We start from the raw sequence: 21,989 nt of genomic DNA, 5'->3' as shown, positions 1-21,989 counted from the left end.
TTTGTCATAATTCTTCTTCCTCCGCGAGTTTAATGGATAACAGGCCGGTGCACTCAATTCTCTTTATAAAGGGCCACTACACCTGCATTTCAGTTGACGGCATCGTCAAGGTTATCTTGGTCGGTAGACTACAAATGTTTAAAAGGAATAGTTCAATCTTTTGGGAAATATGCTTATTTGCCGAGCGTTAGATGAGAAGTTTGATGCGTCTCACATGTCTGTACGGTGACCTCCAGCAGGCCGTTAGCTTAGCTTAGCCGTAAGACTGTAAACAGAGGGACACAGCTAGCCTGGCCTAAAGACCGCCTACAAACAAACACATTGTCTCACGTTGGTTTGGTCCATAAAAAAAGTTACATGCTGGAACCCCAACTTTTTTGCATTTCTGTTTGTGTACAAATTAACAAACACACGAAATGTCGAACTATTCATTTAACCGAAGTATACAAATTAGTTTAAAAGAGTTTAAAAGCACAACGGGTTCACCAGAAGGATGTTGTCTTAATTATATTATGGAAAATGAAGGATGCAGCTCCTTTTGGAGCTGGACCCAAACTAGGGATTAAAGAAACTATTTTGCTTTTGTTAGATTATTCAACACTGTCATAATCAGCCTCTTTTAAAGTCCCGCATTTTAAGAAACTACAATAATAAATTGCTACGGTGCACCTTTAAACTAGACTAAAAGGGAACCACATAGACAAAGAACAATTAGAGTTACCACTTACAATGCTGGTTGTCACAAAGAAATACATTTCACCAAAATGAATAAAGCACAAAGCTTTGAGAGCAGCTGAACTCTCTGTGTTGACAGCATATTCCTGTTCGGATAATGAGGCCTGTCTGAAGACATCGCTGCCCCTTTTGAACATCAGCTACCGTCGTATCACCTTCGCACACATGCAGCTACGTACACATATGCCACTGTGTGACACAGCGGACACCTAACACCTCACAACACAGGAGAAAAAACACCCGTAGAGAGATACCCATAATTTATTTGCTTAAACAAATTATGGACTATAGTTCAGGACCGCAAAAAGGTACAAACACAGAGGACTACAGTTAACAGAAGCGTGCACAATACAATAAAGACAAATACCATGATCTCAATCTGTTCCGTAGCACAGAAGAACCTGACAGACCTGCTTGAATGAGCAGTGTCATCACAGGAGCTAAGCAGACCCTGTCATTCTCTACTTAGCTCACGGGATCATCAGGCTGAAGAAGGCCATGGGATATGGTCGAAAGCAGGGTTTCACCACAGGGGAAGTCTATAGGATTGGTTGGCAAAAATGAATAGAAACATTCCCTGAATCATCATCGCAGGTCCATCTGGTTCTGCTTGCTGGGAAACAGATCAGTTGCACGTTTACAGAATTACAGCACCTATGCAATATAAAGGAAAGACTGTAACAAGACAGTGTCCCTAGCTACCTTCACCCCCCCCCCCCCTCCATGTGTGTGTGTGTGTGTGTGCGTGTGATATGCTGTGTGTGTGTGGGATGTACATATATGCCTGTGTGTTTGCAGAGAAGGTGTAGTAGTGTTTCCTGTGTCCCAAGAGAAGGAAAGAGAAAAGTGTGTGGATGCCTCATGTGCTGTAATGTGGGGGCTTCAGCGTGAGCGCTGATGTGGTTAGAAGAGCTCAGTGCATCGTGGGTAAAAAAAATGTATGACCTTATGGACATGGGTGGCTGAGGGCGCAGCCATGCTGCACACACGCATGTGTGCGCCCTTGCACACACGGGCACACACACAAACACACACAGTGAAATGAGTGTGATTTTACCTTCAGCGTCCTTAACTGTCTCGATGGCTTCAATGGCCTCAATGGTAGCTGAAGGATGGGCATAAAGAAAAGAAGAAGAGAAGGAAAAGGAGGAGATGGAGAGAAGATGACAAAGTAGAGAGAGAAGATGATGTATAAAGGAAGAAGAAAAGAGGAAATGAAGGCTGAAACATGCTTCTGTGCAGTTGTGCATAAATGGGACCGCCAGGGGGACCGTGGCTCAGGGAGGCTCATAAGCTCAGTTAAAGGGCTACTTGGGTCCGTCCATCACCAAGAAGAGACAACTGAATCACCGAAGAACGCACACAGAGAATGAAGCAGATCAAAGTGTAACTTGGAGTGAGATACATATCAATACTAATATTTCTATGACGTCACAATGGCGTAGAGGCTAAGATGGCGTAGAGACTAAGATGTCTCCCCCGACCCCCTTCTCTGCCTCCCACATTTTTGTCTGCCTGACCACTAACCTCGATGAATAAAAAAAAGAAGTGCCCCCACCCCTCAAGAATAAAACTCATACCTCACTGTTGTACACATTACGTGCAATTTGTGTTAGCGGACACCGATACAAGTGGGTACGCATGACTCAGAGACATGTTTCAGACTTACAGTCATGTGAGGCCCCCAGACTATGGCAGAGGGCACCTCAGCAGTAGCTGGGGTTAGCTCAAACACGCACACACACACACACACACACGCGCGCACGCACGGACGCACGCACTTTGTATGTCTGTCCTTACTCTTTGTCATTGTCTAATTCTCTTTCTGTCTCTCACACACGTACGCACACACACACGTACGCACACACAGACGCACACACGCACGCACACACACACACACACACACACACACGCACTTTGTCTGTCTGTCCTTACTCTCTGTCATTCTCTAACTCTCTTTCTGTCTCTCACACATGCACACACACACACACACGCACACACACGCGCACACACACACACACACACACACACACACACACACACACACACACGCACTTTGTCTGTCTGTCCTTACTCTCTGTTATTCTCTAACTCTCTTTCTGTCTCTCACACATGCACACACACACACACACACGCACACACACACACACACACACACACACTTACACACTTTGTCTGTCTGTCCTTACTCTCTGTCATTCTCTAACTCTCTTTCTGTCTCTCACACACGCATCCAGCTGTTAGTATCCTCAGCGCCGGTGAGGTGGAGTAGGTGAGCAAGTCAGTGAGGCAGAGGGATGAGGAGGAGAAGAGAGAGGAGAGAACTGGAGGATGGTCCAAAGCAGATACTCAAACTGTGTGTACTATGTGTGTGTGTTTTAGTTCTGTTTTCGAAAGTGTGTCCAGTGTTACGTTTGAGTTGTGTGTTGTGTGTGTGTGCGTGTTTTACACTCACCGCTCTGCAAGGTCTGCTTTCCCCCAGACAGCACTCCGCTGGGCAGCATGCCTGTAGGGGTCAGCCCCTTCAGGGTCAACACGTTCTCGCTCTCCTCCCTGAGAGACAGACAGAGGTGGTGTGTGTGTGTGTGTGTGTGTGTGGACAAAAAGACAAAAAATAGAAGAGAATTACAGACTTCCCTGCATTGTGTACCTGTAAAACACACAAAACATACTGGCGGGTTAATACACCGAGGATTTTTTAAAAAGCATTTAAAAAAAGCATTACAAAAAACATCTTAAAAAACTAATTAATTTCTTTTTAAAAGCTTGAAGAAATCATTAAGAAACATATATATATATAACCCTAAAAATAGAGTTATTATTATTGTTATTAATATCAATGATGAGATAATTAATAATAATAAAATAATATAAAAAGGTTATATCAATATCAATATTCATATTATGTATTGATATTTTGTTCATGCCAAACTTTTGACCAATAGAAGTGAGAGTGTAAACAAACAGCACTTCCAGAACAACTGACCTCATGAGGACTGCAGTCTGTGTCTGTGTGCACTCAGGTAAAGGTCCCCACCGGGATAGAAGTACAAGAACACACACGCACACAGTATGTAAACCAGAACTCAACCCACCGTAGAACGGAGAACATTTTCGCCATCTTCCCGATGGCTCGAATCTTGTTTTTGATCACCTCTTTCCTGGCTGCTGCTGCACTGGCTGGAAAAGCGTCACACACAAACGCATTCATGTAATTTGTTGTCGTCATTATGTTTCAAAATGTGCTAGATGACTCGGGCATTTATGAATTCACACACTTAGATAGGTTTGAATCAAATTGCTTTAATGTCAGTGTTGAGCGTCTCTTACCGTCGAAGATCTCCTCTCCGTCGTTCATGAGTTCGTCGTCAGAGCAGATACTCAGAACATTGACCAGCATCTCAGTCACTGCAGACACACAGACGCACAAACTGAGCCGGGGAAGTATCGGAGCACCTCTGGTCCGCGCCCAGCCGGGGACGCTTGTTGCATGTCCATCTCGCTCTCCCCTCCGCCTGTCATCTCTCTGCTGCTGCTGTCCAATTAAGGCCTAAAATGCCTCAAATCTGACTCAACTCTGCTTACCCCCCGAGTCCCTAATCCTGTAAGTAGGGGCTGTACACCTTTTTAAGCCGATCTAATTGCTATTTTTGTAGAAAAGTATGAAGTGGTAAAATAACCGTGTGCTGTAAAGTACATGAAATGATCTTTCCTTAAAACTAAGACATGTATTATCCCATGTACCGATCCAGCGAGGACACAGACACGATGTCGCTGTGTGTTATTTCAGATGTCAAAGGTCAAGACTCATAAAGTTGTGCCTGACAGACTCAACTCTTCTGTCCCGTTCAGGTTTTCAATGTTCTTGCCAGGACAAAGATGAAGTGAGGATCTAAAAACATGTTGGCCCCTCTTCTTCTTCTTTTTTGTTAGTTTTTTTACGAAGATATGTTATATATCATACATAAGCTACATTCTTTATCTTAATCTATTCTACTTTTTCACTTCATATGAGTATTAAGATTAGCCTAAAGAAGGTGTCTTTTGATCAGCATCTCAACGAGTTCAAGACTTGAGCATTTCGTTATTACAGCATCACTGAAGGCAAAATGGCCGTTTTGATTAAAATACGCTGTGTGTGGAAGAGTCTAAATAAAAGATCAGCGTGTGCATGTGATACCCTTCTCTCCCACGAAAGGCAGCGACCAGGTGAAGACGTCCATGAAGTTGGGCAGCCAGTAGGGGTGAGGGGAGCAGTTGAACTGACGGATGTTCATCACATTGTTCTCATACTTCAGCACCGCCGCTGGACACACACACACACACCCACACACACACACACACACACACATTAGAGCGTTCTCCTCTTTGGTTAGATAGCAGACGATCATGTCCCCTAAAATGTCATCATCAAATATCATGTTTAACATACAGTCATACTAAAAAAGGTTTGCTACTTAGAGTGTCAGACCTTTGTTGTTGTAGACGTCCAGGTAGTTTGGAGCAGAGAAGATTGTGATGAGGGAGGGAAAGCCTGTAGTCTGACTCTTCCTGTACATACGATACCTGAGGAGAGAGAGACAAACAACGCCCACGTTACTAAACTAAAAACAAAACAACAAACACATTGTGGAGGCAAACTGAGGATTTGCCTCAGAGGTCTTTATAACCAGACAGTGACTGGGTGGAGGAGAGACAGCCACGCGCTTGAAAAACAAACGGAGAAGGAATCTGTCAAAATGGGCACCGGCTGTTTGAGTGGAGCCGGCAGCACAAAGCCAACATTTTGAATTGGGCCCGGATTTCGTGACCTAGTCGCATTATAAAAAAAACAAGTCTGGGTGCAATTAGTTTCAAGCATGCAAACAAGCTACCGAGATTAGACTTGAGAATGAACCCGAGCACACACTTTTCATTTGTTCCCACCAACAAAGCACAAAAGCATCCTCTGCCAGTTGGGTCCCTTATGGATAGACTAATTAATGGACCCATCAGTAATCAAGAATGTGGGTTATTTATTCTAAACAAATATAATCTAGTGTGCTGCTTACTTATCAGAGTGATTTTAATATTGTCTGTTATTATGGAGGTCCAGTGTCCTGCGTGGAACCAAATGCCCCAATGTAATCAGACTCATCGGCGGCTGCTTCTTGTTTTGGTCTTCGCCGGTGACCGTGAGCCAATCAAATCAAAGCAAAGTACTGGCCTTGTATCAAACAGGCCCCTGATTGGCTGCCTGTTACGCGGCTCTACCGCAGTGGCAGAGACTTTACATCTGTGACCTTGTATGTACAATGCACTAATGTTTACATACAGTTTTTATAGTTAGTGTGCAATAAATCAACAAACGTTTCAACCTTTTTACATGGTGTAATAATACAATAAGTGCATCAATCAAACAGAGGCAATCACACAGCCCAAAGAGAAACCAACTGTTTTCCAGAAATGTATATAGTCATGTTGTGTTGTCTGAGGTGGAACAGGTTGAATTCATTCTCTACTATTTAGAAGTATAACCTTCTAAAACTGTGGCAGTGTTTGGAATTGCAATAGTGTGTTTTGGCAAGTGCACCAACGTTTGCTGCCCAGCTGCACATCAGATACAATACTGTTAATGGGTTCACCAAACAGCACAAACCACAGCAACAGCACCACTCATAATGCATCAACTAGGCAGCACTATTATGTTTAGAGGAGCAGACAGGGATGGATTTGTGGATCTGGACATTGTATTTCTGCCCCAGCTGCTTTATTTAGACATGTGGTGCCAACCTTACATGTCTCTTTGCCGTACCATTCGGTTTTGATGAGTTAGTTGACCTGAAGGCTGCTGGTGCTCTCCGTCAGACAATCTCTAACTAATAACACAGTTTAAGTGTGACAGAGGGAACACTGTGGAACCTCTTTCCCCGTAATGTGCCAGTTCCCTGACAAAGGAAAATAACAGCTCGGAACATGAAGTGTCGAGGTAAGCCATTAAATTAAATGGAGCTCTCTTTTAAGCCGAGAGAAAGGACTGAGCCGCGACAGTCAGTCAGCTTACCCGGCATCCTGTGCTTCATGCGCTCTGATGATTGACAGCAGGTTGTTGGTCTGTAGGAACTCGCACACTGCTGGGTAGCTGTGGACAGTAACAGACAGAGACCCAGAGAGACAGAGTCAGAGCAAGTGAAGTGAAGCCGTGGGAAAAGAAAAAAAACATCCCGGTGAAGAAACCTACAATAAGATGCAGCAAAAATATGTCACATGTCACATGTCATTATATCAACAACGCTGTAAATTACAAAACAGACGGAAGTATTTAAAGAGGAGCAGGGCGAGATGAGTGGGCCCCTTGTCGTGTCTCACTGAGACCAGCAGGGGGCATCAGCCTGAGCGGGACTTGTGGCCTCAGTGCTGAGGGGGCTGAGCGTTCACTAGTTGGTCAATTGATGCTGTGTCTGCTAAACATAGAAGAGCACAGTGTTCTCCACAGACAACAAGTCTTAAGGCCCGAGAGCAACACACTCTACACGTGGGGAGCGCAGCCAAAGACCGCGTCGACTTCAGCTCCTCGTCAATGAATGCCTCCATGTTTTATTTCTTCATTTCCATCTTTTCATCTTCTACCCCACCACCACCTACCGTCGCCCTCCTCCCATGTTGCTCTCTCCCTCTTTCTCTCACTGTATCTTATAATCACTCCATATCTGGCAGGAGTAGCCAGTCGTCATAGCAACAGAACCGTGCAGTCTCCCTTGGGATTGTGGGATATCGTTTCATGATGAAACGGAACTGTACGTGTATGTGTTTGTGTGTATGTGTGTAAGCGCTGTGTTTATGTGTTTGCTCGTACATTGGATGTGTGTGTGTGTATGTGTGTGTGTGTGTGTGTGTAAACTGGGCAAGATCTTTTGTCTCTTGTACAAATCCCAGTGATTGTTATTGGTTCTTGGATGTGGTGTAACCGTGCAGGAAGCATCTCGCTCTCTCTTCTCTCATCACCAACGTCCCCAAACCAATAGACTGAAGTCCTCCAAACTTATTAGATTCCAGATTTGTAGATGAAATTCACATCTCGCTGACACGCGGCGCCCAGATGATTAAAACACATCGAATGAGCGGGCAGCAACACGTTGGAGGATCAATCTTATTTATGGCTCCACGTTTCAGCTGCTAATTTCAAAGAATATGGTTCCTTGTGTGTATTATTTTGTATCTCTGAGTATTGCATTCATTCTGGCTTGTTTGGATGTCAGGTTCATATCGCTGAGCTTCATACGCCCGGGGATCAACAATACTAGACGATATTCATTCCCATTCAAGTGAATGTGAACTATAAGCACTGTTATGTATTATTTATTTTCAGTTGTTGCTTGTGAGGAGTAATTTTGTCCTGTACCTGTAAAAATAGGAGCAGCCTCTGACTGTGTTGTGGCCAAAGTACTCTTGGGTCTTCTCGTTGCCAAAGTCTTCCAGGGGGTCGGCCCAGAGCAGGTCGCACATGGGCCCAAACGCTGGGGGCTCCTTGAACCGGTCCAACTAGGACATGCAAAGCACACACACACACACACACACACACACACACACACACACACACACATGCACATATAGGATCAATCAGAGGGAGGGGGGAAGCAAACACACACACAAACACATACATAGAGCAGAGCATCTCCATGGCAACCCTCACCACACAGGAGGGGGAAGATGTCACACCAGCAGATTCACCATGGAAACGCTGCCATTAGATGAGGAAGTGTGTATCCATGTGTCTCCGTGTTCATGTGTGTGCCTTTGTTTTCCTAATTACTGTTATACATACATCCTGTATTTACTGGTGTCTTAAGGGCCCTCTGCATTGATAGCACATGAGGGAATTGAGGAATGAATAGTCGGTGTGTGTGTGTGTAAGTATGCACGTGCATAAGTGGATACCACACGAACATTGGCATTTTTCCTGGTGATTAAACAAGTGATACCTGTTGCTTGTATGTATAACGCAGTAAATACACAGATAGTAATGTTGTAAAAAAGGGATTTCAAGATGTCAGACTGGAAGGCAAACTGAAGGTTGTGATGTCTTCTTTTTATGCCTTATTTTACCCCAAAACTAACTGCAACAGAAATCAAATATAGCTAAAAACGGCATCTTCAAGGAATAAAATAGGAATAATGTATCAACAGAAGTCCGTTTTTTCAGCTTTCAAGCCCATTTTAAATACAAGTTAAAATGAGGGGATATATTTCACTTTGACTATTTAAAGTCCACAGTCTGTATGTCTTTCCACTCCTATTATTTATATTAACTAATATAATGATGTAATTAAGAATCTAATGAATCATGTGAGTTAAAAGCTGATTAACCTCATAATGTTGACATGGCAGCAACTGAGATCTGCTAAACTAGTTATCTTTAGCAGTTTAGCCGTGTATTCTCTCGGTTGGACCACCGCTACATTTAATTATACGGAATTACAAACTTAGAATTACTAAGATATCATTTCCACAAATGGAAACTTTTATTTACTGGCTAGGTAAATGTAATAAGTACATTTATTTTGTTAGCCGTGGCTATCTCAGCAGCTAGCCAGAGCATTTGTTACATGTCATTCCTCCACTCTCTTTCCACACATTTCCTGTCTCTCTCCACAGTAGCTGTCAAATGACGGCATACATTCCCCCCCAACAAATGTATTTAAAAATACATATAAAATAATTTAAATGTATTTTTGTTTTAAAGGTAGCATAATTAGCAGTAAGCTAAGTGCGACAGAAGCTTCTAGATTCCACAGATTACCATGTGTTTAGCTTTTAGCTCTGTTTTAAAACTGTCTGTACTGTAAATAAAACTGTTTTATCAGAGATGATATGATGCATATAAAAATATCGACCAGACATGGAGTGCCCACGTTTTGCCTTTTGTACAGGCCAGTCTTGCCTCTTTTCGTACCTTCTTGATGTCGTCCAGCGTGTGGATCTCTGGTGAAAGCCCTCCGTGCACACACAGGAACTGCTGGTTCATCAGGGCTGCCAGGGGCAGGCAATCAAACGCCTCCATGCAGGAGTCATACACCTGCTCCGAGTACTTGATCTTACCTGGAGGTGGTTAGAGGGTCGGAGAGACATTGCAAGGCTTGAGACAAAGAAGGGCTCGCATTGGGTTTTGACAGCCACCATCATAACGTCACTGTGACTGTTACACATCGCACACAAACACACTGCAACAAGGAACACAGAGAGCCAACTAACTACCACGGAGCTCTCACATCTATGGATCTAAAGAACTCAGTCAAAGGCTGAAGGCCTCAGACGGACGTGTGCGCGCTCCTCTTAAAGCATTACTCCGTTCACTTGGGTGTAAAGGCGGTAGCATGGAGCATTTTCTCATAGCGTGTTATTAATTTAAACCGACGTCTCTTCTCCGGCGCTCCCATATGACACAGTTCTCTCCTCTCGGAGGATTTAGAAATGCTTCTTCCCAGAGAAGAAATGTACGTTGATGAAAACACACTCCGTATGGCAGTACATGCCATATTATTACAGACAACATATGGAAGCACAGACTCCGGTTCTGTTCCAGTGAACAAAAATCTGACCCAAATATAAGCATGAAGCAGCAGCAGCAGCAGTAGAGACCTCATCACAAGGCTGATTTTGTTTTGCTTTCTGAAAAACTCCTTTTGATTTGGCAGCGATATCAATTAGGACATCCAACACGCAGCATCTTTAAAGTACATTTCACACATGACAATACATCTGACACAAAACAATATCACAGGATTAAAATAGCTCAAAGGAGATCAGAGGAGAGCGATAGAAGGGGAAGAAAATAGAGAGAGAGAAGGGTGGACTATGGATGAGGGCAAGCAAGGAGGAGAGAGATAATTTCATAATGAGTGAAGGGGATAGATTGATGGGGGGAGACAGGAGAAGGAGGAGAGGTTAGGAAGGGTGAGAGGAAGGAAGGGAGACGCCGAGGGAGTAGGAAAGAAAGATGGGAAGGAGAAAGAAGAGTGTGAGGACATGAGGACGACACATACACAAATCAAAGTCACCGTACAGTATTACATGTATGTACATTTGCGTGTGTGTGTGTGTGAGTGAGAGACAGCGAGTGTGTTTGTCAACCGCTCCATCTGCCTCGTGTAAAGCAAGAGCTCATTATTGCTAGTCCACCAGTTTTCGTCTCCTTCCACACACACACTTAAACATTTATGAAGACGCTCTTGCACACGCATGCAGTCACAGTACATGCTCTTACACACACTTGTGGTGCACGCACACACACACGTATACACAGCAGATGGTAATTGAGGGCGACCACTATTCGCCACGAGCACCAGGGGAAATTAGCTTCCTTGTCCCTTGGCCAATCAGACACAGAAGAGCAAGTCCCTGAGCCAATCATTAAGGGCCAAATTAATTTGCTGCTAATCACTCACTCTCGGACAGGACGCGAGGAGAGTCCGGGAGACAGAGTGAGAGACGGTGCGAGGGAGGAAAAGATGGAGAGGAATAAGAATTACCGAGGGTGAGGAGGACTAGAGGAGGGGCGGATGGGAGTGTGAAAGGAGGGAGGATACCACCCAGGAGGATGGACAGAAAGAAAAAAAGCTGAAACAGTCATAATGTACTGATTAGTTGAGTGACATAAAATGAATCTGCAACAAGTGACTGTTTATTATAACCCCTCCCCCGAGCAGAGCATTGTCCAGCTGCTTAGCAGCTGTAACTAGCATGGCAGGCCTAGCTTTGGATTTCTCTACATGTTGTAGAGGCGTTTATGGGGTTTTGGCAAGAGTAACAGATTCGAAAAAAAACACAAGCGCAAAAGTGTGTTTGTCTGCTCTGTGACATTAGTGAGGCCAACCTTTTTATTAGCTCACTACATTCTGTGCCGTTACATGTTGTCCATTCACAATAGCACATTCCCTCTGCAGTGTGTGGAAGCCTGTCCTCCTGGACGCCACTGTGTGAGAGCGTAGGCGAAGATGACAGTGGTCCTGTCCTGCTTAGTCGTATGTGAGGAGGGTCGCGACCCCAGCCAAGCTCATTATGAAAGAAATCATTACAAAACCAACGCATCTGTAAGTCCTCGTTCTAAGAGCTTGTTGTCTTATAACAGGGGAAGTGAAACTATTTATAAACACAAACAGTGAAGAAACCTCTGTCTTACATAAGCTAAGCCGTTAACACGGTTATGTTAGCATGAATTAACTGTCTGATCTTGTATTTTGTCTTGTAGTTCTTATAATGCGCTGAATAACAAGCTCTATACTGCACAAACAATCCTCTTTATATCCGTGTCTTCCACATGGATCTTCAGCTGGTGAAGACGATGTCTCCTTTGCCTCGGACACGTAGCTTCGGCCTCAGTCTATAAGCGTTATTTCATGTTTATAGGATTCTCTTTTTAGAGTCTGCTGGAAACACATTTTTCTTTTAATATTTTATTTTTGAAACACAAATGCATAAAAGTCTCCGGAGTGAATATTTGCTGGTTTTCTAATAATATAGTTTTGACTGCGCAATTCATAAAAAATAAAAAAAAGATCTGCAGATGAATCGATACTGAATGTTATTGTGAGCTGCAGCTTACTTTATAATAACTGGTATCATTCGAAGGAGTAGGACGGGATGAGGTTGCAGAGGGAAGAACGACAGCAGTGCACAAGGTAAAAGAGGTGGAGAGAGAAAGAGAGAAGGAGCACATTATATTAGGAGGAAACGCAGGAGTTACTCACATTCTTGTTTGAAGGTGAAATATTCTGTCAGGTGTCTACATTCATGGTTTCCCCGTAGAAGAAAGAGCGTCTTTGGGTAGAGGATTTTCAGTGACCACAGGTATAACACACACTAAAGGGTCGCCAGGGAAGACAGAAGCACAGCACCTGGTTAGAGATACGCAGCTCAACAACAACAACAACAACAACAACACCATCGTCATGCATTCACAGAGCACTATGGGATGTAATTGCAGCATGAACGCTATCTTGTTACAAATTAAGCTTATCGCATATTTAGTCGTTAAATGTAACTAAAATTTAACATTAGGGTTGTGTTGTATTTTTACAACTTCCATCAATCAAATTGGTTAACTATTTAGGTGCATCTATTTTCAAACAAGGAAGGCACCAACTGGTACATCTGGTTCAATAATGTCATTATGTTTAATACATCATCTGATCACATCCTTGTGATGAAATCAACATGTCAAAAAACTAACGAACAGATTGTTGGTTTGCCATGAAAACTATTTGTTCAATACCGTTTTTTGAGACTCACAAATATGAGTAAAAGGGTGAATATTGTTACAATTATGGCTCTCGACTTTCCCCTACTATTCTAGAAATATATTACTTTTTTTTAAAAATATTGCCTGGTATGAAGGACAAGTATGACATTACAGTCATAATATTTAGCTGTTTGCACCTTCCAACAATCACTTTTTTGAAGAAAGCAAATAAGTGCATGTCCCAACATGTCATAAGAAACGGCGAAAACAACTTTCTCTTCCGCACATCATTGCTAGTAACTGCATGAGGAAGAGTTCTCATTTCAGTTCATTCAATTCAAACTGGAAATTCAAAGCGAGACACAGAGAATCACAAGGAACTCCCTCCCTGCATGAACCATCAACCGCCCAAACCTGTTGAGCCCAAAGCGAACCCCCGGTCCGCGCTGACTGAGTGCACACAAACAGAAAAGTGAATTGAGAAGCGCCGTTGAGCCATTGAGCCCTCATGTTGTGGAGGCTGGGACATCCACCATGCGCTGGTGTTATCCAGTCACACTCCTCTGTGGAGCATTTATGCCAGACAAAGCAATCACAAAGATATTTCATTGCACTCACGTCTATTTGACAGAAATGTCCAGACGGCCCTCAGTTCATATACATATTTCAGTACGCAGCATGTTATACCCTTGTTAGTGATTACTGACCTTGAATCATCCATGAATTTTAAATCAATTTGGCCTGTGTCCATTTTCAGACACGGCGTCAATGCTAATCTCATGTACCTTTTTTAATGCGTTCATAATTCGTTAAATGCAGCACAATGTGGTAACTGTACACCTCCGTAGTGAAATGAACCTCACCACTAAAAAACTGCACAAGAGACCTCCGGGCAACACACACCACAATGGACATTGATTTAGTTGTAAGCTCGCTGTACACACAATACAGCCCGCTGACAGTATTTTCGTGTGGATACACACCCAGTAGAATAGTGTGATGTTCAGATAAGTGCTTCAGTGCCCAGACTCACCTCGATGCTGAAGTAGCCCCTGTCCACGTAGTCCCCCAGGAAGAGGTAGCGAGTGTTGGCAGGAGAACCGCCCACTTCAAACAGCTTCATCAGGTCGAAGAACTGGCCGTGGATATCTCCGCACACTGTGGAGGCAGCACACGACAGTGTTAGGGTCACAAAGGCCTACACATGTTCAGGTTTTCATAAGTAAAAGCGCCTGGCACCATCTTTGCTTCAGTGGCTCCATATGGCCTGATTAGTGTCTGCAGAGGTATGTCTGCTCTGTCTGCTGAGCGAGAAACACCTCAAAGGACACAGAAACAGAATATAAATGATAACAATATCCTCCTGAAAGAACCATCTTACGTGTTTGAATCCTACCAGTTAAGGAACGCACACTATATATACATATACATATATTATAATATATTATAATATATATATATATATATATATATATATATATATGATTTTCTAAAATGTCTAACAATGATAGTAGAGAAAGTTATTTACAGCTGAAACACAGTTGATTAGTTGATTGGTTGGCTTTCATAGCTAAAAAGCTTCCAGCTTCTTTTATTTGTCTAATGTAAATGTAATACTGAAAATCTTTGAGCTTCGGGCTGTTAGTTGGACAAAATTAGCTATTTGAATATGTCACCTTGGGCTTTTGGAAATTGTTATTGTCATTTTACAACATTTTATATCCCAAACAATCACAGGGGCATTTTAATTGATGATGAAACATTACTAATTTGAGCCCTAATGCTACTAATAACTGTTGACCTCTATATCATATACATTTTAAGATAACAGCAACCTTCACTGCACTACATTAGGTGAAATGTCATATTTATCAGACTTTTGACATCGACTCTGACACTATATGAATCGCCGTGTTTACAATAATTTCCCCACAGTTTTGTTTCAAGTCAAATGCAGGAGTTTTGGATCTAACTCATATCACGCTTCACATGCCCGAACACTGTGTTTTGAAAGACTTCAGAACTGTCTGTCTGTGTGATCTGCCAGCGTTCATCTTGCCACCCGCCTCCCGTGCCATCTGCCTGGCCTTTTCCCTTTTAGTTCATAGTTCCCCTCTGCAGCCCGTCTATACGATGGCCATCTTGCGTCTGCCTGTCCCTCCATCTGCTTGCCATGTTAGTGTCTGTCTCGGTGTCTACTCCTTTCCATTCACTTTAATTTGAGCAGGGAATTGGGAATGCAACATGGCACGAGTGAAATTGAGCCGTACCTGTCTTCCTCCTCAGACCTGCCTCGGTATTCTCCCAGAGGCCTTCATGTGACTCCCTCAAAGCCTGTCGTTTCAAATGTCACCCATCCACCTGCCTGTCCGTTCACTGGTCCGTCTATCTCAGTGCGTCTCCAGAGAGACTCCTTCAAAGTGCTAAACTGTGCGTAATATATCTCCTCAACATTACATTTTCTTCAAGCCCCGCCCCACGAGAACCTGCACTATTTCTCCTGAAGCTTCCAATCGTAGCTCCCACACACAAATCCACTCAGGTGGGTGTTTCTGGTTCTTAATCTGTCAAAGTGGAGAAACTTGGAAACTGATCAGTGTGTTATGAGAACCTCTGCACTGAGTAGCTTTGGGTCGACTGTCTCTCGCTCTCTGTCTTCGTCCCTCGGGATCTTAAATAAAAACAGATTAGCGCTTACTTATGGTATGTTTGTAGTTTGGCTTTCTGGAAGAAACGCTACTTTTTTGATTCTTGTTGTTCTGAGTTTGTACTCGTGGTTGAATGCACTTATTGTAAGTCGCTTTGGATAAAAGCGTCAGCTAAATGTAATGTAATGTAACTGTGAAAGCCGAGCGATGTTCCCACACTGCGTGGGCACACACAGAATTATCTCACCACTCTCATTTGGATAAACGCGCACTTTCGCGTACATACGAAATAACGCACGCACGCACGCACGCACGCACGCACGCACGCCTGCCTTCTGTGTTATCGCTTCAGAAACGTGTTTCCTGTTTTGTCCCCCCATCCCCCCCATGCCCTCCCTCCCTTCGACATTCTCCACGGTTCATCCCACTTCCCTGGCAAGGGAATGCATACAGATATCACCAAAGCTAGCGCCTGCCATTGTGAGGTTCCCTCAGTCAAGTGCGACCGAACAACAGTTCATTTTAAAAGCGTCGCAGATACATATGGCAGATTAATGAATTAATCTTTCGATCTTTTGCTCTGCAGCTCCAATCCTCTCTCTCTCTCTCTCTGTTTGACTGTCGTTATCTGGACCCTTACTGTTAAAGTGTGTGAACACATGACTGCTCCTATGTTATGCTTAGCTTAGCATAACATAGACTGACAACAGGGGGACAGTTAGCCTAGCTGACTAAAGTGAACAGAATCAGCCTTCACTGATTTACATGTTACATCTTGTTTGTTTACTCCATACAAAAGCGGACGTGTAAACTGAATTCACCGTTTTTTACGGGGGTTATGCACGGGACTGTTTTCTGGGCAGGAGTAGTTACGAGGCAACTAGTTTAGACTTCAGCATGTTATCGCTACACACCAGTAAATAGTAAAGAAAATAACCATAAAACGATGAAGTGATGTTTTTACACTTAGTTATGTTAGTTATTACATATTAATTAAACGTTCCTCCACCCTCCATCACTATGACATACCCGTGACTGGCGCCTCAATGTCCAACATAGTGCGCTCCTGGCGCAGGATGGCGGCGCCCTCATCGATGATGCGCAGAGCCACAGCCTCCTCCAGTCGGCCTTCCTTGGTGAGGTGAGCTTTGAGCAGGTCCACCCGCGGCCGGCCCTCGGCATCAAACACCTCCTTCATGGTGAGCCGGTGGGCCAGGGGGAAGGGGACCGCTGGAGAGGCGGGTTGGGGAGTGATAGGGAGGAGGTGACGTGAGAAGAAAAAGAGAGATGGATAAAGTATGGGAGGTGTTGTTTGAGATTAAGAAGGCGGAGGAGAGTTAGAATGTGTGTATGGATATATGAATGGGGTTCAATGAGAGGCACAAAATAGAAGAATGTTTATTATAATGCAGAACATTATTTATTTATATTTCCTGTATTTGTTGTATCCTGTATCAAGATTTCCCCACAAACATTATCCTGTGTGTGTGTGTATGTGTGTGTGTGTGTGTGTGTGTGCGTGTGTGTGCGCGCGTGTGTGCGTGTGTTTGCGTTATGGAGGCCTAAGCGGGTTGTACTGAAGCAGGGGCTGCCAGAGTTATCAGGAGCTGCCTGCCTCTGTTCTGCAGTAATGTCTTTCTTACATAATGAAGGCCCCCAGGGCGCTGCTGGAGAGGGGGGTTGACTGACGACGGGGTTATACAGCAAGAGTGCACAGCTGCACGTGAGGAGTCACATACACACACACAAAGCCACAATTGACAAAACGCACACAGGCACACACACACACACATGAACACTCCTAACAAGCAGGCCCAAAGTCAGTGGCAAGAAACAAAAGGCAGAGGCACAGGAGCGCATGCGTACATCATGTATGGCACAATGGCGTTAACACGCATGATCGCATACAGTGTGTGTTTGTGTGTATGTGTGTGTGTGTGTGTGTGTGTGTGTGTGTGTGTGTGCGTGTGTGTGTGTGTGTGTCTACAATGGTACACAGAGACATACAAGCTCATAAAAGGTATTGTTATTCAGGATCCACAGAGCCTGTTGGAGCCCCACCAGTGCTAACACAGATAATGGCCTAGATCATAAACTCAAAACTAGGCCTGGCTCTCTCTCTCTCGCTCTCTCTCTCTACACACACACACACACACTTTCACTCTTTGTCACTTTGTCTCTGTTTTGCACCCTCTCCTCTTGCCCCTTCTCTCATTTTTTTTCTTTCAATTTTCCACTTCTCCTCCTGCCACTTTAAGGCCCCAGCCTCTTCAGTGACATTACATTTTAATGTGATACTCACATTTTATTTCATTTTTACAGTAAAAACAGCTCCACAAGCACATGAAACCACACTGACCAGTTGTATGTAATCACCAGTGAAACATCTGCAATATTTGGTCAGTATTGCAAAATCCGTTGCAATCAACCTAAATCAACACTTTATGAGTAATAAAGAGGATGTTACTCCTAATTTTAAATATGGTTTGTGATGAAAATTGCTTTTAACAAGCCATACAGTCATATTACTCTTAGTTATTTTAGGAATTAAGTACCATCTAGCCATCTGGATGTCTACTTGAGCATGCAGACACGCCAGAACATCCCAGCACACCTTCACCAAAAGGCATCTGGGTACCCTGAAGTATCTAATGGCACCTTTGGGCTGTATCGGTCGGCCCCATACTGCTCCCCAAGACATGTTTACGCACCTAATGAACACTGAACACAACACACGAGAGCACCCTGAGGCATCCCAGGACACCACGAGCTGCCAAGCCGAAGGGTCTGCTTCCCATCGATTGAGAACTGCGGATCTACATGTGAAAACCAGTTTGGGACTGATTGATATGATAAATAGGTTTGTGCGTGCCTAGCTGTCAGAGAACATAAGACAGAAAGATTACTCATGACTTCATATTTATTTATAAAAAGAAACAGGGCTGAGTCAGTGGCTAATTCTCTTCCTCTATTGTACTGCAGTGTAATGTTGTGCACTGCCTTGCGCCAGATTACGGCACCACACAGAGCGGTACTGGGCTACAAGCTACAGTGATGCGGGATGCAATTCACAAAAAGGGTACAGTATTATTTTTGCACACATGCATGAACTCAATGTGTGTACATGTACTCTATATGTCTGGTTATTCTGGCTCCTGGTCCTGGTCTGTATGTGTGTGCACGCGCGCGTGTGTGTGTGTGTGAGAGAGGGAGAAAGAGAGAGGGAAGGAGTATGAAACTCGTAAATTGTGTGAGCAGTGAGAAAGTAGGGCAGTTATGAGAGAGTGTGGAGCAGCAGAGACACAGAGCTTGGGGAAGGGACAATACTTGGGGAAACTACACTCGGCGGTAAGGGAATGGGAGAGAGGAGAGTCAAACCAAGAAGCTGTTCTGCGCCTGACAACTGACTATTTGAGGAGCGCACAATTCAAGGGGATCACTACTGGATTTCACACCAATTTAAGAGGTTCAGGCACACATAGAAAGGCCGAAGACTGCCTGGGGTTAAGATCTGTACATTATGAATGTTGTTAAAGCGTCCTCTTCTTCTTCTTCTTCTTCCTCAAAGCAATTTAGTTGGCAAAAAGAATGCGTTGGTCTGGAACACAACATCGGTGCATACAAAATGTATTTACATTGAATACAGCGCCCACATGTATGATCTCCAGTATATGCATTCAGCAGTAACTGAGCCAGTTGGTGGTATAGGCCTGGTCCACGGTTTTGTAGAGCTTGTTCCTGTAATGCTCTGCACCGGATTATATCTAGGCCTTTACAAAAGATTATGTTGGGATGCTAACGCTCTCATGTTTAGCAGGAATCATTTTTTGCCATCTTAGTTGAGCATATTAGCATGTTAGCATTCACAAATTAGCATTAAACACAACGTACAGGTGCAGTGTCATTAGTTTAGCAAATGTTTGGACATGTGTCTCATTTTGAATTGATGGTTGCACAAGAGGATCACAGAAGTAATTAGGATTCATCCTCTGGGAACCATGAATGTATGTACTAGCTGTCATGGCAATCCAAATATTATATATAATATAAAGTGGCCAGACGTGCTGCTAGCATCGCTAACAATGACAAAGAGACACACTCTTCACTGACCTCTGTTTTCCCGCTATGTTAATTGTGCTTTAGTGTCCTGTGTGTTTCTCTCTATAACCCTTTGTAATTAATACATTTTGTCAAGGTTATCACCCATAAGCACGTCTAAGTCTTGCATGAGAAAGCTGGTATTTTTATGTAAAACAAAGCCTGAGCTCCTTAAAGGCAGGAGGCAAATCATAAAGGTTTTAAACCCTGAAGGGCTTGCAATTGAGTTAAATACCCATTCAGTTCATTGTTATCATAAAGGATGTCTAGTATACGTTCAGTGACTAAATGGAACGTGCTGTGACGTGCTCGGCTCACGTACACAAAGCATCATCACTTTAAAAATAAGTTGGGTTTTCATCAAGTCTCGTTTGAAGCTGACACATTTTGTTCTTGGATTTGTGCAGAATCAAATTCAAAACTGGTCTGTTGTGTCCCGCCTACTTATAGTCATTGAGTGAGACCAGAGCATTATCATAAGTCTGGGCTATTTTTGAATGCACGAGCGATGACCCAGGCTATGCAGCGAGAAAACAAGCAGCTGGGATTGACTGTTGTCTTTGCAGCTACTGTTGAGAAATCCACATCATACACACAGACCATAAAACAACTGAATCAGTTCACACCAACGACATCACGGGGACCTGCTTGTCTCTGATATTATAATGAGCCACAGAGATGCTTTTTCTTTGAGCTCATTCTGATGATTTACAAAAGAACCTTTATTGTTACACATCTCATGTAAGCCTAATGTTAGCAAACTAAAAGTCAATCCAAGTCATCACTAACAACTAATCCTGCTATCTTGATGCACACACTCAAGCAAGCACTGAAACACAAGCACTGTTTGACCAGATTCTGCACGCTGAAGGTAAAGCAGGCTTTTCTACGTTGAAACATGTAAGCGTCCTCCTGCTGGAACCATTGGGCTATACACACTTTGTTTAAGAATGAATTCCAACACATATAGCCACGTTCAGAAACAGAGACGGTTGTAGTTTAAAATGCTGTGTAAAGATGAGAAGTGGATCACAAGCTAAATTATTCACATTCAGGCGTACCTGATGGGAGGACCAGAGGGCAAATTCCAATCTAGCTACTATGCTCACACAAAACCATGAAAACACATATCAGCTGATGGAGCGTAGTAGACAAGAAGTTTGGGAATAACATGTACAACAGTAAATACACATTTAGCAACTGAAGACAAGGACATGGGTTACTTTACACTAACAATAGATGTAATGATATTGTTCCGGCCCATTATTCAAAAATATTGGGAACGTCCAATGACGTCATTCTGTGTAATTATATTCTATGTGCTTCGGCGTGTTGCAGGGAGAGTGTGTTCCGAGCAATGTGCCTTTGGAACAAGCAGTGCCCGTTATTGCTGCTTGTAGCATTGTCGACCGGTACTAATTATTATACGATGTTTTATTATTCATTCAATTATCCAGCATAATATTCGAAATGAACGCTCCACTTTCAACAGACTTTAAATACATTTAAAATGGGATGTAGATTGAGGAGATATGCAAAGGATTATCAACTGTGTTATCACCCTCAGCCGGTTGGGGGCGCTAGTGATAACACAGCTAAGTGCACCGCTGAGGACAGAGACACGGTGGGGGAATAACAGTTTACTCTTTTTTTTTGCTCACTTTTAATATATTTGGACAGTGTGTTTGGCTAACGGCTAACAGACCTAGCAGTACACACAATGCTGAGCATCTCTCTGAGGCAAACTCAGCCACTGCTAAGTGGGCAAACAGCTTGGTGAGTTTAATTTTAGTTTTGGCGAGAGTGTATGACACGTCTTATTTGACGACTACGAGCCGTTTGCCTGCATTCAACTGTACTCGTTCCCTCGTTTGAATGAGGTGTGTTTTATTACGTCTTACAGCCCATTGATGTCTAGACAGGGGGGTTAGCCAATTCATTCAAGTGGTTGTTGCAAACACAGGCAGAGATTGGCAGAGATCTGGACGCTGCATCGTTCGAGTTAGATAGTTAGATAATTAGATGGCTGTTTGTTTTTGGGATAACAGGATGTCTGACAAATGGGCTTTCAGTCCAATCAGACACTTGTGTTAAGGCAAACAATAGGGTCATTTATGACGTAAATTCATTGTCAGTGACATAAGTATGTTAATAAATTGTTGTACTTGTACTTTGCATGCCCCCCCCAACCCAAGGCCTTGGGCCAGGGTCATCTGTGCCCTTCGACTCTCACTGACGTTGAAAAGTAGCCAGCTCTCTTACGCTGACACATACTGTATACAGAAATGTTG

At 43.4% G+C, this 21,989-nt stretch overlaps 1 protein-coding gene across 2 annotated transcripts in view; it reads right to left on the bottom strand.

Moving 5' to 3' along the window:
- The window catches only part of ppp3cb (protein phosphatase 3, catalytic subunit, beta isozyme), a 31,528-nt gene that overhangs the window by 3,055 nt on the left and 6,484 nt on the right, over positions 1 to 21,989 (bottom strand). The window contains exons 2-13 of one of the 2 annotated variants that reach the window (XM_034544069.1): positions 16,630 to 16,830; positions 13,986 to 14,110; positions 12,462 to 12,573; positions 9,668 to 9,813; positions 8,117 to 8,256; positions 6,779 to 6,856; positions 5,207 to 5,301; positions 4,916 to 5,041; positions 4,066 to 4,143; positions 3,831 to 3,915; positions 3,191 to 3,288; positions 1,793 to 1,840 (exon numbers count right to left, since the gene is read on the bottom strand). In XM_034544069.1, coding sequence (XP_034399960.1) covers positions 1,793 to 1,840; positions 3,191 to 3,288; positions 3,831 to 3,915; positions 4,066 to 4,143; positions 4,916 to 5,041; positions 5,207 to 5,301; positions 6,779 to 6,856; positions 8,117 to 8,256; positions 9,668 to 9,813; positions 12,462 to 12,573; positions 13,986 to 14,110; positions 16,630 to 16,830 — 1,332 coding nt within the window. The remainder of the gene's footprint in view (positions 1 to 1,792; positions 1,841 to 3,190; positions 3,289 to 3,830; positions 3,916 to 4,065; positions 4,144 to 4,915; positions 5,042 to 5,206; positions 5,302 to 6,778; positions 6,857 to 8,116; positions 8,257 to 9,667; positions 9,814 to 12,461; positions 12,574 to 13,985; positions 14,111 to 16,629; positions 16,831 to 21,989) is intronic. The other variant, XM_034544067.1, reaches the window with a different exon arrangement.

The sequence above is a fragment of the Cyclopterus lumpus genome, chromosome 10 (genome assembly GCF_009769545.1).
Source record: "Cyclopterus lumpus isolate fCycLum1 chromosome 10, fCycLum1.pri, whole genome shotgun sequence".
NCBI classification, from domain to species: domain Eukaryota; kingdom Metazoa; phylum Chordata; class Actinopteri; order Perciformes; family Cyclopteridae; genus Cyclopterus; species Cyclopterus lumpus.
The sequence above is the reverse complement of the archived record's forward strand: the minus strand, read 5'-3'. Positions and strand labels throughout refer to the sequence as shown.